The 16,515-nt window shown below is 42.9% G+C and overlaps 1 protein-coding gene across 2 annotated transcripts in view; it reads left to right on the top strand.

Moving 5' to 3' along the window:
- Positions 1–13,545, top strand: part of KLF7 (KLF transcription factor 7) — an 81,738-nt gene extending 68,193 nt beyond the window's left edge. For both annotated transcript variants that reach the window (XM_081051711.1, XM_081051710.1), the window contains 2 exons: positions 4,007–4,130; positions 10,792–13,545. In XM_081051711.1, coding sequence (XP_080907837.1) covers positions 4,007–4,130; positions 10,792–10,843 — 176 coding nt within the window. In that variant the 3' untranslated portion in view covers positions 10,844–13,545. The remainder of the gene's footprint in view (positions 1–4,006; positions 4,131–10,791) is intronic.
- Positions 13,546–16,515: the final 2,970 nt, after the last annotated feature.

Here is a 16,515-nt window from a genome sequence, read left to right as displayed (position 1 = left end):
AATCTCTTTAAGGGCCCCGGTGTGGTTATAAATCTATTTATACCTGATTAGACTTACTGTCACCTTAGAGGTGACATGTACTCCCCCAGGGCAACAAGTTTCCTAGGATTAATCTCCAGATAGGAAAATGAGTTGCTGATATTCTTCCTAAAAAGCAGGGGTTCTGAAGAGTGTCCTCCACTTCTAGCGCTGCAGGCGCCCCGTCCATCCACTTTGGGAGGTGCCTGCCTCGATTCACACACTCCTTCTGGACTTGAGTCCTGATGTTTGGAACCTCACATAGGCTGTCTCACATAGACCTTTCTTGAACATTTTCATTTGCTCCTGAGGAACAGTGAGTTGAATGGGGACATTATTCCAGGTGCCATACAGTATAGGGTTGTGCAGGGGTGTGATATTTTCTGTTCTGTACCCAGGAATAGTATATAGAATGGAGCAAAGAGAGGAGGCAGGGTGAGGTATAAGCAGATTTTGCATTAAATTTGCTCCAATTATGATTGAACTGCCTATTTCTCTTCTTTCTTTTTTCCTTCCTCCCTCTTTTCCTTCCCTCCTTCTCTTCCTTCTTTCCTTCCTTCCTTCTTTCTTTCCTTCCTTAAAAAGACTTTCTTTTATAAAGAAAGACATTCTTTCATAAAGAAAGAAACCTAAGTCTTTTATAAAATGAGCAGAAGTCTTCAGGTAGGCTGTCAGGATGAAAGGGCCTTGTTGATATAGGTGGTTCTACCCCCAGATCAAGCAGTGGGTGCTGGTGTGTAGGGTTGATGTAATCTTAGCCAGGCAAAATACTGACATAATTTCACTGACCTGCCTTGTGAGTAGAAATTGGTGTATGGAAGTTGACACAGAACCTGGAAATGGGGTCAGCCTAACCCCACTATTCCTGAGTCTTAATTTTCAGTCGTGTTTCCAATTCTGTATTTTCTTTCTCCTCCTCTGATTTCTTAACTCAGCCCATGTCAGGCACTGCTCCTTCATTTGGCTGAATTCTTTCTTGGTTATTTTAAATTTCTTATTAGTGAGTATTTGCAGAAATGGCAACTGGTAGGTAAGTTAATCAGACATTGGAAAAATAGCTTGATGAATCAGTATAATATAACCTGGCTAAACTCTCAGGGTACAAAAGGACTTGTCCTCAGTATGATTCTGTAAAGCACCTACCTGTGAGCAGGAAACCGTGTTAGGTGATAGGATTCAGAGTCGAGTCAAGCTCCCTGTAGTTGCTGTCTACACAGTGGACAAAAAGGGACACTGAAATAGCTACTGGATAGGATAGTTGGTTTGTGCCAGAATTAACTAAGAGCATACATTATCTTCTGGGATATAATTAAACCCTTGATATTTTTCTATCAAAATAAAGCTAATTTAAAAAATTTCGCAAGGGGAAAAGCAAACAGTTTGAAATGAAAAATAAAAGTACCCAAAGACATGCACTTTCATCTCCTTCCTTTTCTCTCTGTCCTTTCTGTGTCCCTCAGACTGTGGCTGCCTGTGATGAACACGTCAGTTCGATTGTGGGATTGATTTTAGGGGACTGGATGTCTGCTTGTTGCTGTAGAATGTCATGGGATTTCCAGGTGCCTTGTGGCACTTGGGGGGGTGTTTGGCCCCGTGGTTCCAGGAACCTCCAATTTGACTTGGCATTTGAGGGCTTTTGGGAATTTCTAAAGTCTTTGCTGCCTCATTTTCCTTTTGTTGTTGTTGGTGGTGGTGGTCATGTCAGATTTTCTTGAAGTAACAAAGCCGCGTGGGTCATCAACAGCATTAAGAAGGAAGCCAGCACGCCTCTCTGAGAGGGCACTTCTCTCTCCAACCGGGGTCTCTTATTTTCCCCTTCAGCACCCACTCGTTCCGAGCAGATCTAAAGAATACTCCGTTCTTCTGGTCCATTCTCCATCAATATACTGAGAATATCTTTAAAACTTGAACGGACTCCATTTCCCAATACGTAGGTTGCCCAGAGTGACGCCAGACCCATCTGTCTGGAGCCTGAGCTCTGAAAGTTTTTATTGACACCTGGTGAGACCTGTCTCCTCCCAGCCACTGAGGACACAGGTGCACTGGGGAGGAAAGGGGGTTCAAATGAATTGAATATTCACCTGTGCCAGGCTTAAGAAACATGTTTAAACATGACAGCTTATTGAGACCTCATAATAAATGTGGGAAGCTCACCCCCATTTGACAGATGAGGACACTGAGGCACAGTGTCTGTAATGAACTCAGAAAGATCCCAGGTGTGCTACCTCCAAAGTTGATTTGACAATGCCACTCTTCACCTTCTCTTCAGCAGGTGCACTTTTCTAAAATTTTGGCTTAAAGGATCCAGAAAGTGAACTTTTAACACCGCTCAGTGATTTTCTTTTTTTTTTTTTAACTGGTTTCCAAAGCTGAATGGATTTCCTCCTGTGCTTCCAGCTCTCCTTCATGTCCCCCTGGTTCCCTTAAAAAGAAATGCCCCGTATCTCATTCCTCTTCTCTATGGGTCTTATAGAGCAGTGGCTCACTAGGGCACCGATTTAATGAAATAACATTTTCAATCATGTTTTGTTTGATTCTAGGTGATACAAATACAGAATTGTGAAAACTTTGTAGTCAGGTTTAAAGGGAAGAAAAAAGGTGGAAAGAAGAAAGTGAGTCAAGTATAGTCCTGGGCAATGTCTCCTTAAGTGCTGCCCAGTGAAGAGCTAGCTATTAAAAATGGAGAAATAATAGTCCTTGGGCACTTGTGGACCGTGAAATTTGGGGTTTGGCAGTTTATAATATTGACCAGTTATGTGAGTGTTCCACGTTCCAGGCTCTGTTCTAATGAACAGATAATACATATTAACTTACATAATAGTAATTTATGCTCTCCAGACTCTTAAGAGGTACATACCCCTGTTATCGCTAAGAAAACAAAAGCACAAAGAGGTTTATTAACGGAGACAATGAGGGTCTGAGCTGCAAACTGAGCTCAAAAAGGTGAGCCTCAGAGCTCATGACCATTGTGCTCACCTGCCTCTCAGTTGCTGGCTCAGTAACGCATGACTGCATGGGGTTTTAAAGATTATCTTTATTCTTAATTCAAACCAGCAAACCATATAGTTGGAAGCGTAAATATCTGTCATGTTTGGTGACAGACATTGATGGGTTTAAAAGAAAAAAAAGTCTAAGGAAAAGTCGTGTACTTTTTCTTCCGTATCCCTCCATCTGTATTTACTGTGCGAAAAGGTCACTTGAACATGAGAGCTCGGATTTCGTGCTTCGAAGCAGCTTTACTTGTGGCTGAAACCTCACTCTACACATTGACTTTAAAAATATTTTGTTATACTGTGAACATTCTCTCTAATAGGAATGCGCTGGAGTCGTTAAGTTGGGGGTTTCTTAAATAGGACTGGGTGACCGTGTGGCATACCAGGAACTGTCAAGTGATGTTGTTTGTTTTGCTCTCAGAGTGTAGCCCTTTCTCGTGACCGTCCATCCACTGCCATTTACTGGAAGGAGCAGTGGTTCTGGGAGACCGGAGCTGTTTGCCTGGTCAGGCAGCTACCTGGCTGCAGTTTGTGGTAGCAGGGAGGAGACTAAAAAGGCTGAAATGGTAAATTACTGTAGGTTCTGGAGAAAAACAGAATTAGAAGCATTTGTGGTTCAGATGAAAATAGCACATTTCCTTTCTGCTGGGACTGTGGGGGTCAAAGTGCTCCAGGGAACAGAAAATAAATAAAAATTGATCCCTCACTAGTCAAGGAAAATGCTTTGACTCTGGGAACTGAAATCACAGCTTCACATTTGAGGATCTTGTGAAACCACTTTTGAAGGTTAAAAATAAATAAATAAATACCAACAACAAAAAACATGGAAAAACTGAAGAAAATGTGATAACCTGTGTTTAGGAAATGTAATCTTTCAAGAACGATTTCTACAGCCCTTTTCCAAGACTGATGAACAGATAGCAAGCAGAATCTGATCAGATGTGCGGCCCTTTTGTTCCTGTCACTAACCCCAGTCATTCCATCTCTTCTTGCAGGTGAGAAGCCTTATAAGTGCTCATGGGAAGGGTGTGAGTGGCGTTTTGCACGAAGCGATGAGCTCACGAGGCACTACAGGAAACACACAGGTGCAAAGCCCTTTAAATGCAACCACTGCGACAGGTAAAGGAACTTAGCATCTGCCCGGACGGGAGGGAGATGGGGAGGTGGGTTGGAGGTGGGCTGTCTGTGTGCTCTTCAGTTTATCACGAGCCTCTCTCCCAGAGTCTTGGGCCTGGGAATGCCTTTTACTACTCCACTGAGAAAACCAATGATATAGGGTGCCTTCTGGCATGTAACCAAGGGATGCTATGAGTTCTCAGTTTAGTTACGCATGTATTTACTGAACACCAACTTTTGGGCCAAGAACTGTGTTGGTCACTGGATATCAATAAGACACAGTTCCTACCCTCCAGGAGATGATGGACAGGTCATTTTAGCATAATGTGAAAAGTAATAGGATAGAGAAGGGTCACCTGTAGCTGCTGCTGCTGCTTATCTGTTTATTAACATCGGTACCATTTTCCCTCCTCCTTAATAACGCAAAAGAGTAGAAAGCCTGCTTACCAGAAGGACAGTTAGTTATAAGGTTTTCCTCTGAAATATTACTCGAAAGGAATTTACGGAAGAGATTTCCCATCTTCTTTGGGGGCCTGCACCGTTCTTTCTCCTTTGAAAGGTACAAAGGTCTAAAAGATGGCGAGGCTTTGAGAATGCATCCTATAATTCAATTTCAAACCTTCAGCATTTGATAGTGGAAGAGAGAGCACGTAGCAACAGATACTACACAAGTAATAGTATCTGACAGCCTTGGCATTATCAACCAATAAACCCCAAAATGGAGACTCTGCAGGCCAAGGTGAAGGCAGGATTAGGTTTAGACATAATCAAATAATGGGCTTGCATCTGAGCGTGTTATCCTTCTAATCCTATTTCTGTGTTTAAAAGGAAGCTTAAGAAAATTAACCATCTTTTTAATGCAATACTAAAGGTCTCGGTTATGATGAGAAAAATGCTTCTAATACGATAAAAGCCCTGAAAGCCTCAGGGTTCCCCTGCTTGGGCAGCAGCTCGCAGGATGGCAGGAGGGGCACACAGGATGTCCATAGAGGCCTTGCTCTCCGTGGGAGGAAATGTGATGGCTTTTGCGTCCTGCCTCCCCCGCCCCTGTGCTGGCACCTCCCTTCACCAGGCCTTCCTCTAGAGGAGTATGTGTTTGTTTGGAGAGCAGGGCAAGGTGGCCAATTCTCACGGGTGGCCAGTTCTCTTGGTGCTCCTTTAAAATGCTTATAAAGGAGCATTCATGTTTTTCCTCCTTTTTTTTTCCTCCTTCCTGAAGAGGCTATTTTCCTCTTATCTCCCTTCTTGAAGAACTAAATAAAGCCCCCCTGCCTCCTGGAGCCCAGAGATAACCTCCCACCCCAGGGCCGAGGAAGTACACTCCATGAAGCTATTGTCTCTCATTCCCTCGGAGCTCTCTCCTGCAACCCAAGAACACAACCTGTTTTGTAATTTGTATCCCATTACCTAGATGTCCCAGTAGCTGTTCTACAGATTATGCTTCAGTCATGTTTCTCCTTATTTGACATCTTCCCCCAACTCCCAACTTAAGTTCATTCCTCTGTAGCCCTGGCTACCAATAAAGAAGCTACATAGAGGGTGATTCTTTGTCCACAGTCTTTTGAGAAGAGCATTATATCCACTGGGGTGAAGATTAGTGCTTTGTGAGTTGCGAGTTGTTAGAGTATGGTAGTAGGAGGTACACACAGGCGTCTCCCATCCCTGAAGGACCGTGAGGCTATTACTTGGAGACTGCGTTGTGGATTGCCATAATTCTTGGAAATGGACAAAGAGTTCTTATGGGGAAATTGCTAGAGTTAGCAGTTTTTCAAGTCAACTGACTGAAATTTACAACTGTTCAGCAGTTGACATATTAAGATTAAAGCTGATTGTGTGATTTATGTGAGAAATGTTTCAAGCCAACTGGATATTCCAGTGACGGTGATGTGAGAGAGGGGTAAGTTGGTTAGTTTTGTGCTTCATTTTCTTCATCTAAATGCACTGTGTTTTCTGGAGGTAGAAATTTGTTAAGCAGATGGTACAAATTCCGTGACATGGTATTTGGGAGAGACTGTGAGTAGCTCAGAGTTCTGTGGCATTGACCAATCATCAGTACATTTTTGACAATGTCAGAAATGAGGGGTTGGACTTTCATTAGTGTCTCATGACAGGCAGCACCTTGCGTTTCAATTGCAGTGATTGTGCTAAGAATAGAGCGGGTCTGGGAGGTGGCATAAGGAATTGGAGTGGTCCCAAAGTAGATGAAAGGAAAGCCTGCAGTGACCGGCAGTTGGCATTCCTGAGAAGACTTTTACCTTCTCAGAGGGCATCTGTAGCCCTTAGCAGGACACTGGATTCTATTGGTACCACGGTGTGTACGAGCATAAGAAACCTACCTCTTGTCTCTCCTAATTTGAACAATCTGACTACCTTATTCAGAGGCTAAGCTAGTACTGGGGTTTCCTTTCCTTAACGCATGTACCACGTCTAATGCATACTTTTCTTTTGCCTGTAGGCTAGGCTAGAATAAAAACGTACATAAGTGTTCGTTTTGCTAACATTTAAAATAGCTAGAGGCCACAAAAATCTCTGTTTCTGGCTTTGTCTGGAAAAATCAGACCTGGTAACAGTGGGCTCACGTTCCCATGTGGCCATAATTTCCTGGAGCTGAATAGTAATCACTACTCATTTGAGAGGGCCATATGATCACTAATTTCTCACTGTTCCCACCACTTCTGTGGTCTCCCCACATGAAGGCAGACCGTCAGCTGACGTGTATCATCCCTCTTGCTCTGTTGTCTACTCTTACAGAGAGCAAATAAGTCTTCATATTCATACCTTCTCACAAGTGGAATCAGATAGAGCTCTGTGTTTCTTACACTTGGGCCACTGCCCTCATTTACTTTATGTGCCTGACCCCTCAAGACACTGGGTTTTGTGATCTCTGGCTTCAGGGTTAGGTTGGGGGAGAAAGCAGTGAGGTGGCTCTGCCATTTCCCTCCCATCAGACTGAACCGTGTAGCCCACTGAGTAACCAGCTGCTAGAGGATGACTCTTGTGTCTGAGCCTGGAGCGCATAAGGCTGCTGATGGAGGTAAAAGGGCTCTGTTTCCACAAGGGGTGATATGCTGGCCATTTTTCTGCTGACTCACCACAGTTATAATCTCTTCAGACTGTGCCGCCAAGATCTTAGGCACTGGAGAGGAGGCACTTGGATCTCTCATATTGAGTCAGCCCACTTCTAGGTGGTAAGAAATACCAGCCAGTATCTAGCTCTTTGGCGCCTGAGAGGGTTACTGTTGCTTTCTCCCTACATGAGTTTAGCGTGCCTTTTTCATAAGCAAAAGAAATGACAATAGGGGTTTGACTAGTTCACTGTAATGAATAAATTTCAGTCATTAAGGACCTTCTTATTTAAGGTCATCTACCTGCTGCGTCATCATAAATACCCTCTGGGGGTATATTACCCTTAGAATGATTCGCATCTGCATTTCTAGATGCTGAGTTTATCTATTACCTTATACTATTCCTGTGTGGGGCTCAGTAAGTATAAATTAATAAATATTAATTAATCATGACTAAATATCTTGCTGATGTATTGAATTTAAATAAAATCTCCCTAGTGAGGGACGCAGTCTAATTCTAAGTATCATATACTTCCTAGAATTTGAACAAATAGTGTTTCTAGTTTGATTATGGAAAGGAGCAATTACATTTCATAGCATGTTCAAGATTAGATTTGTTTTTGTCCTGAAAGAACTTGAAGGGTAAAAAATAGATGCTTGTACCCATTGCTAGGTACCCAGCCCAGAGTGGGCAATTGATAAAGGCAGAATAATTCTAGAACATGTACATGACTGAATGGTTATTTCAAATGAAGTTGTGTGTCAAGAACACTATTATCCTGTTTCCAGCGTACAAAAAGGAAAGGAAAGAGGTTTTGTCTGCTGCCAAGACCTTTCCTTTTCTTCTGACCATCTCAAATCCCTCTTGAACAGGCAGGATACTTGGTCTCTACTTTGTAGCTTTCTCATAGGACTTTACTGATCAAGCCTGACCAGATTAATGTCTGGGGTCAGTTTTCTAGTTGCTGCCATTAACAGTTGCCATAAATTTAGTATCATCTTTATATAGCTTTACAAATTTATTATCTAACCATTCTGGAGGTTAGAAGTCCATCCCAGGTCTCACTGGGTTAAAATCAAGGTATCAGGAGGGCTGCACTTTTTTCTAGAAGCTCTAAGGGAGAATCCATTTCCTTGTCTTCTCCAGCTTCTAGAGGTTGACTGCATTTCTTGTCTCCTGACCTCATTCCCCATCATCAAAGCTGTTGAGTTCTCATACTGTTAATCTCTTTGGTTTTCTCTTTCAATTTCCTCTTCCATTTTTAAGGACCCTTGTGATGACATTGGCCCCACCCAGGTAACCCAGAATAATCTCCCTATTTTAAGGTCAGCTGATTAGCAAATTAATTTCATCCACAACCTTAATTCCCCTTTGCCTTGTAACCTAAGGTATTCACAGGTTCCGGAAATTATGTGTAGATATTTGGGGTGGAGGGGACCAGCTATTATTCTACCTACAAACTCACATTGACAGTTCAGCTCTCCTTTGTTCTCAGTCTAAAAAGCAGGTGTGGCTAAGAGCATGGGCTCTGGGGTCAGCCTACTTGAGTTCAAATCTTGGCTTTCCCTCTTTATGACAAATATCTCACCTGGTAATAGCTATACCAGAATGGTACCTTCTTCGTAGGGTTCTTGTAAGGATGTTAACTTTAAAAGGGAAATACCTGCCAAAACAACTTCCCAACTTAGATCTTCTTTCTCTAGGCTGTTGGGATAAAGAAAGGAAGGAGAAAAGGAAGGAGGGAGGCACAGAGGGAAGAAGGGAAACAAAGAGAACACACATAGTAGGCGTTGCTGAGTGTACCTTCAGGACAGGACAGAGCTATGCATGGTAAATGCTAAATTCCCTGCAGGCTGTATTGCTTTTCTGTGTCCCAGTGACACCAAGTACTTGCTTTTAAAGAAAATTTATCACTGTCGTATAGTAACTCAAATCCCCTTTAGGTGGCATGCTAAGGGATCATCCACATATCTTGCTCATACTAAATCAGTGCCTGAAATAAGTGGATATAATTAGAATAATTATTATTTAACATGTTATTGGATTAGAATGATTACTGCTGTGCTTTTCCCATTCTTCTGTGTTTTTTCATTTTACCTTTGCTCTGTTTTGCTTCATTTCTGTGGCGTTCTCTCCTGCACATGTGCTTGTTTAAGAAATGAACACAGACTGTGTGGAGAATGTCACGGTCAGGGGATAAAGTGGGTTTTTAGTTTGTTTGTTTTAAGAATGAACACAGGGAAATCCCACACCAAATAGGAAACCCTACGAATATTCTCCCAGTTTTAAGAGAAGAATCCAGAAGGAGAGTACACACCCAGAGCTAAGAGTGACTGCTGTCTATGTGCTGACTTCACTGGGATTCTGGCCAGAGCCTTAGCTTGTAGGCTGGGGAGGGGGGCGGTGTGGAAATGCCCAATCTATTACTTAGACTGTATAGACACCTGACTCGGACTGGTGTGAGCCTCAAAGGGTATTTATTAGCTTGGGTAACTTAGAAGAACAGAATGAGAGCTGTCTTTAGGCTTGGCTGGATCCAGGTTCTCAGACGTCCTTCCCAGTTTTGGCAAATGTCCCAGGGCTGGCTCTCATTGGCCTTTATGGGTCATGTGCCTGTCTCTTAGCAGTTCACTATGGTCATAACTTCAGCCATAGGAGGAGGGTCAGCCCCATACAACTGAGTACACAGACGAGTAGCTATCCAAGGGAAAAGCAAGAAAAAAGGGGAAGGCGTGAAGACAACCGCTGCATTCATTCTGAAGGCTGAGGAAGGCACTCAGTGGTGGGCTTTAGGTACCAAGAGAAAGTGGGCTCGCAGATCCGCCTGGGCTCTAATCTCAAGTCTGTCACTCACTGGCTCAGTTTCCTTACCACACACACACAGAAGGGTATGAATACTTTACTGTGGAAGGTTGCGGGCGATGTTACTGGGGTAATATTGGGGAAATACCTAGCACATACCTGCGTGTTATACCATACTTAGTAAACCTAGGCACCCTTCTTCATTCTTTTTCTTGACTTGAATGTAGAGTGTCTGTGTAGACGTGTAGGCAGTGTTTCTGGGCTTTAATTATAAAGCTCAAGACTGAAATCTGAATGTTGAAATGTTAACATTCCACCATTCGATGATACAGCCCAATCATTTTCAGCGTATTTATAGTATATGAGCATGACACATGTCGTTTCCAAAACATGTGCACATTCGTTTCTTCTTCAATAATGACAATTACAATAATAATAGTTAACACTCACTGAGATCTTATTATGTGCCAGGCAGAAGTTTAAGCACTTGACATAGATCAGCTCTTCTATTCCTCACACCCAAGCTGAGGTCAGTGCTGTAATTACCACCGTTTTACTGAGGAGGAATGAAGGCACAGAGAGGTTAACATGCTCATAGGCACACAGCTGTGGGAAGAGCTGGGATTTGAACCCAAGCAGTCTGACCCCTGAGCTCACCTTCCCCCCACACTGCCTTGTTTGTCAGTACATATGTGCTGTCTCTCTTTCTGGCATGGTTAATCATTTTCTAAGGGGTGATGGAAGTTGAGTTCTTTACCTGGACCTCTCTCATATCTTTGTTGTTTATATTTCCTAGGTGTTTTTCCAGGTCTGATCATCTTGCCCTCCACATGAAGAGACATATCTAAAAAACCTAAAGGCCAGAGTTGCCATGGCATCGGCCGTTGTCTGAAGGAAATGTCATGAGGCAGGGGACTGGACTTCAGGCGGGGACCCATTGCCTCGCAGAAGAAAGTTCTCACTTATAAACCTCTGTACACACACACACACACACACACACACACACACACACACACGCTCAAATGCACAGACCCCCACACACACACAAACACACTGTCCTGCACTCAGCTATATTTAAAATATATACATCTATTCTTTATGCCTTGCCCTAGCCAGATGGTAGAAGACGAAGAAAAAGGAAACCAGGTGAACTCAGCAAGGCAGACCGGCTGCTCACTTCAGCACTATTGGAATTATTTCCCGCTGTTGCCAATGGAAATCAAAGAAAATGGATGTGACGTCTCTGCAGGTGGACGGCAGTAAGAGGGGCTTATTTAACTTGCTTCTCAATGCAACTTGATAGGAGAGTACAACGTCTTAAAGTTGCATATGTGTAGCACTAATGTTTCTTTTTAAATAGTTGGGGGAAAATGACCTAGAAAACCAAATTGCAGTTTGGTAGCCAAAATTAACTCTTGGTTTATTTGTCCTTTGTGTGTGAAAAGTCCTACTAGTCCATGCGTCCGACTTCCTCAAAGAACTGTTGATCAGTTTGGTCCTTCTTAGTACCGTTGAGCTCTTTCCAGCCGATACCAACGGCCTTAGCGGCGGCAGACTCTGGAATAACACCTTAACACCTTTCTGGCCTGCATTTCTCTAGACTTCACTCTTAAGGGAGTTTTCTTTTCTTACTTTTTGACTCTTGCACACCATATGCACTAGGGATTCTGGAAACTTCTAGCATGACTGCAAAGTGGCCAAGAGAATAAAGTCCTTGATGGTAAATCACAGTCTATCCCTTGAGCCTCACCTTATTGCCAGTGCTAGATTTTTTCTTTTTAATCTCTCTGTTTTTGCTAATGAAAACTTGAAAAGCTTATTTGGAAGCTTAAATGTTTTATCTTTTCTCCATGGACTAAACCTCTCCAGGACTCTCTCAGCACCTGGATGTCCAGCTCTCGAAGCAGCCAATCAGATGGGACATCACAGTTCTCTCATCCCCTTGAGGCACCATGACCTCAGCTCATAGTGATCAGCCCAGTGCTGTGTGTCATTGCTACCCTGTCACCAGTCTCAGCATAGATGTCGTAGTGTGAAAGGGCAGCTGCATATTGAACCTAACTCCGGGTTATGACCTGACAAAAAGCCAAAAATATCACTCTTTCCAGGAGTGGGGAAAACTGAGGATGCCTCCCAAGTTCAAAAGCATCATCCTCTCTTCCTCTCTCATACCCACTGAGCTCACGTTACCCCACATGTTAAAACGCACCATTCAAAATGCCATTGTGGGAATGAAGGGTGAACATTTAAGGAAAGGGTTGAGATGGTTCTCCTGTGGTCTGTCTAAAAGGAGAGACATATTTCTAATTTTCTTTTTTTTCTGGCTAGACCATCTTGACTTGTGACCTAGAGCACCCAGGATGAACAGAGGGGTTTACCTTCCTTTCTTCTGATCCCCCACACACATCTACCCGCATTCTTAGCTAGCTGGCACTGGCCTCAACTCCAAAGACTGCCTTTAGGACCATTAAATGGCCTATGCAAGCAAGCGGGGTGGTTATTAGGACAGATTGTATATTTTGTATATTCTGGGACCATCCCTTCAAGACACGTCTAAAAAACAAAAATGGCATTTGGTCCGCACACGGTTGCTGCTCCTTCATACCAGCTGGCTTCCCTCCTACCCTCCTTTGACTGTTTGACTCATTGACTGTTAAAATGCCACCCCATACCTATTTGGGATGCAAAACTGAAGTCTTTAAAAGGAAATAATAATATAAGAACCACAAATACGTTTGTGACAGCAACCTTCAAGATCCTTGGCATTTGGTTTCTGAGCTTTCTGCAACCTTTGATTTCTCTGAAATGTTGAAACTACTCGTCTGAGGGTAAAGGGGCCTACTTGTCACAAATGCTATAGCTGCCAATTGGACACTTGGGGCATCCTGAGGTCTGGCCCTTAAACTTTTCTTTCTCTTTTTCCTTTTTTCCATTTAGACCAAAAAAGACAAAATAATAATACTAAAATAATACACAAAAAACAAAAACATACCAACAACAACAAAAAAAAAACACCCTAAAACCCATACAAAACCTGCCCGTTTGCCGGAGGCAATTATGTATATGTCAGTTGGAGGGTATTTTAAAAAATCAGTTTTATTCCAAAGATTTAAAACTATACATGACTTAGAAACAATTTCTGGAGCACTGCTTGCTGACAATCTCGTAGTTCTCTACTGCATTTGAGTGCATTTTGTGGCCAGGCCATCAGGGCGTACCATGGAATTATATTTGAATGTGTGGTCTATCCTTTCTGGATGAAGGATGTGTGAGGGACCTTGGACCTCAGCTGTATTAAACTGTAGCACCTCCAGTCAGTGCACTAGATGAAACTTTAGACACCCCAGATTTTGTTGGTTCGTTGATTTCCCTTTCTGTAGCAGCCTCCAGCATGAATGCACGCACACACCGGTGATGGCATTAGCCGTGGCTGCCATAATTTATAAATGTTCTCTCCCCAGCTGGAGCTGCTCTTGCCTCTCGACATGCTATTGTTAAGGGTTTATAATACTTAATTTAATTTTTGAACTGACCAATGCAAGGCTCTATTAAAAAGAAAGTGAAAAGAAAAAAAAGAATGCAAAAGAGTAATCATTGCTTATTTGCTCCCTGTTATCATCATCTGTGGTCTTGAAAAGATCTCATTTGAATGTGGTGGAACAAAGGCCCTTTGGTCTTCATGTGTCTGAACGGTTCGGTAATTCCTCTCTTTTGTATCAGTGAAGTCCTTTGTAATCTGCTCCTGACCTTTCTCAGAGTAGGGTGCGCTCCACCGTGATGGTGGGGATTGCTTGCTTCAGAGTCATTCATTGACAGTGAGAATTGGCCTGAGAATTTGGTGGGTGCTAAGTGTATGGCTTTGAAACTGTTCTTCAACTAGCCTAGTTGACACCTGTAAATAATAAATAACCGGTCCTATCCATGGGAGTGGGGTAACGCCAATCACTTGGGAAACGGATTTGTGATAAACTGTCCATCATCTCCCAAATGGCAGAGATGGTTGGTAAAGAGCCTGCTGGAGTGAACAGGCTTTCCAAGAATTAACATGAAAATATATTGCTCCCAAGAGGACAGGTTATTTAAAACAGTGCTTTGGTGGACATTTGAAACACGTTAAACTGCTTTCTCCTTTAAATTGTTACCTCCTAACCTTCCAGGGGATCCCAAATTTGAAAGGGAAAACCTGGCCTGGCGTTTCTCGTGGTTGTCCTCTCAAGCACACTGTATCCAGGGTTCAGAATGTGATGTATAGAACAAGAGTGTTTCTAAGCCATTGACAATTTTCTTTATTTCAAGTTGTGCTTTTTTCTCCTACCACCTGACTGTAAGTCAGAGACGTGGAAACCTGAAATTATGTGCTGCTCCTAGTGACTGGCCTCCTGCCCCACTCACAGTTAATTGGCCCAACTTAATGCCTGGTGGTGATGATTATTGTGTCCGGAATAAAAGAGATGTTCGGATTCATGACAAAGCTGCATTTTACAAATATATTGGAGACCCCAAAATGAACTTCATGCTGACCATTTCCTTCGCCTCTGCACGTGCTTTCCCTTGCAAAGCCCTTCAGATGCCCCGTCTCTTACACCCTTCTGCACCTCTTGTGCCCTTTTTACATCTTTGATTGCCTGATTCTAACAGGGTAAAAAGACAGCCAACCTCACACATGATTAGCAGAACTGATTCCTATTTTTAAAAAAATCTTCTTTGAATCTAGAAGCCACAGAAGGTTTTTTTTTAAGGACTTTCGTTTGGGATAAGCTTCCAGATTAGCCATGTCTGTGTACATCAAAGGGGAAATAAATGAGACTTTCAGGGCGGCTCATCCAGTGCGCTCAGAGCATTCTGCCTGTAGCCCCCACTCCTGAATTCCATGACAAAGTCAAGAGAAATACATTCAAGTGGCAAGAACAACAAAATCCTAGTGATTATCGCTTTATTGGTTCAAAATGGTTTCCTCTATGGAGATCACTTTTTCAAACCTAAAATACAGTGCAAAGTGCTTTTGTCTCTCGCATGAATTGGTTTTAAGAGAAGGAAGAAGGTAGGGAAAGTCAGGGAGATGCAACACATTTAACTACGAAAATCTGGCTCATTGTTTCTTTTTTTTTACTCTTATAAAGGCCAGCATGTCTGGCCACAATTTTGCACCCCAATCTTTGCCAGAGTGACAATTTATTAAGTAGAACTTGGTTGCAATGTACTTGCGGAAGCTTTCCCTGGCATCTTCCAGAAGTGGCCACCTGCCAAGCATGGGGTGGAGGCTAGAGGAGAGAATTCGCATTCTGGGTCTGGATTGAATTTCGGCAAACATGGTGATATCTCAGTTTGAAAACTAGAGAGGCTGGCCTGAGTACACATCAGTGCCTCCTTGATGGCCTACTTTCCTCAGTGAGGATCTTTGGGAATACTTGAGATGGAACAACAAAAATGTGTCCAAGGAAGCAAAAACTGCTTCTCAGTGTGAGATCCCATGACTAACTGCCTGAGGCTTCAGGGTTTTCTCTTGCTTTTAACACTCTTAAACCTCCTCTGCTGGTTTCTAATAGATCCCAGAAAAGGGGATAATAAAGCTGCAATTAACTTTCTTATGTGCACCCTTCCGATCTAGTACTGTATTCTTCAGGTGTTTTGCATTTAAGTGTAAGTCCTCGGGACACAGGTATCAAAAATGGAGAGAGAAATTCTAGGCCATCACTTCACAAATATCCCAAACAAGATACTCTTTCCAAACAGGGCTCCCTCTCAGCCGTCATGAGGGAAGGTTAATACGTTCTTTGTTGGGGACTGTTTATACAATTTTTTTCAACTGTGAGCTTTGGAATCGTAAATTGCTTTGACTCCAGCTTCTGTCTACTGCCATAAAATGGACCCCACGTCAGAATAATGAGGGTGGTATGTGTGCGCACACCTAGACATGTGCGTATGTACCTACTGTACCTTCGCAGAAGGAAAACAGGCTACTGACGTTTAAGAGGAGTAGCCACCAGTGCCTAATATCTTTTTTGGGGGATGGATGCTTATAATTGCCAGTATATTGAAACCACACTGGGAGTTCCACATAAAGGGGAGGGGCTGCGGGTGGGAAGAGGGGACATTTTAATCCTAGGCCTTTGGACCAGAGACAGAATAATTTCTGCAAATCTAGGTCCTCAGAGGCTTTTGAGCTCATTGGCTAGTTCTCAACCTTTTTTTTCCCCCAGCATGCATTTTCTATCTATACCCAGACTTAGTTTAATTTCATTATCTTTCACTTCTGCTTCATTCCAGGGAGGAAAAGTACACCTGTTATGGCCAAGATCTCCTTGCTAACACAGAGGCAAAAACAAATGTTTAATATTTTTGAAGCCTCCCCTTCCTTTCCACCATTCTCCCCGAACTCCTCTCTTGCCACCCCCCCCACTCCCATCACACAGCTTCCCAGCCACCACCTCTTTTCTTTTAAATCTCTATTATCCTCTTAACAGTTGGCTTGAAGAAATTTATTTTTGCACTATACATTTTCTTTTTGCCAGATGTGTCT

This window comes from Rhinolophus hipposideros (genome assembly GCF_964194185.1).
Source record: "Rhinolophus hipposideros genome assembly, chromosome: 6".
Lineage (NCBI taxonomy): Eukaryota > Metazoa > Chordata > Mammalia > Chiroptera > Rhinolophidae > Rhinolophus > Rhinolophus hipposideros.
The sequence above is the reverse complement of the archived record's forward strand: the minus strand, read 5'-3'. Positions and strand labels throughout refer to the sequence as shown.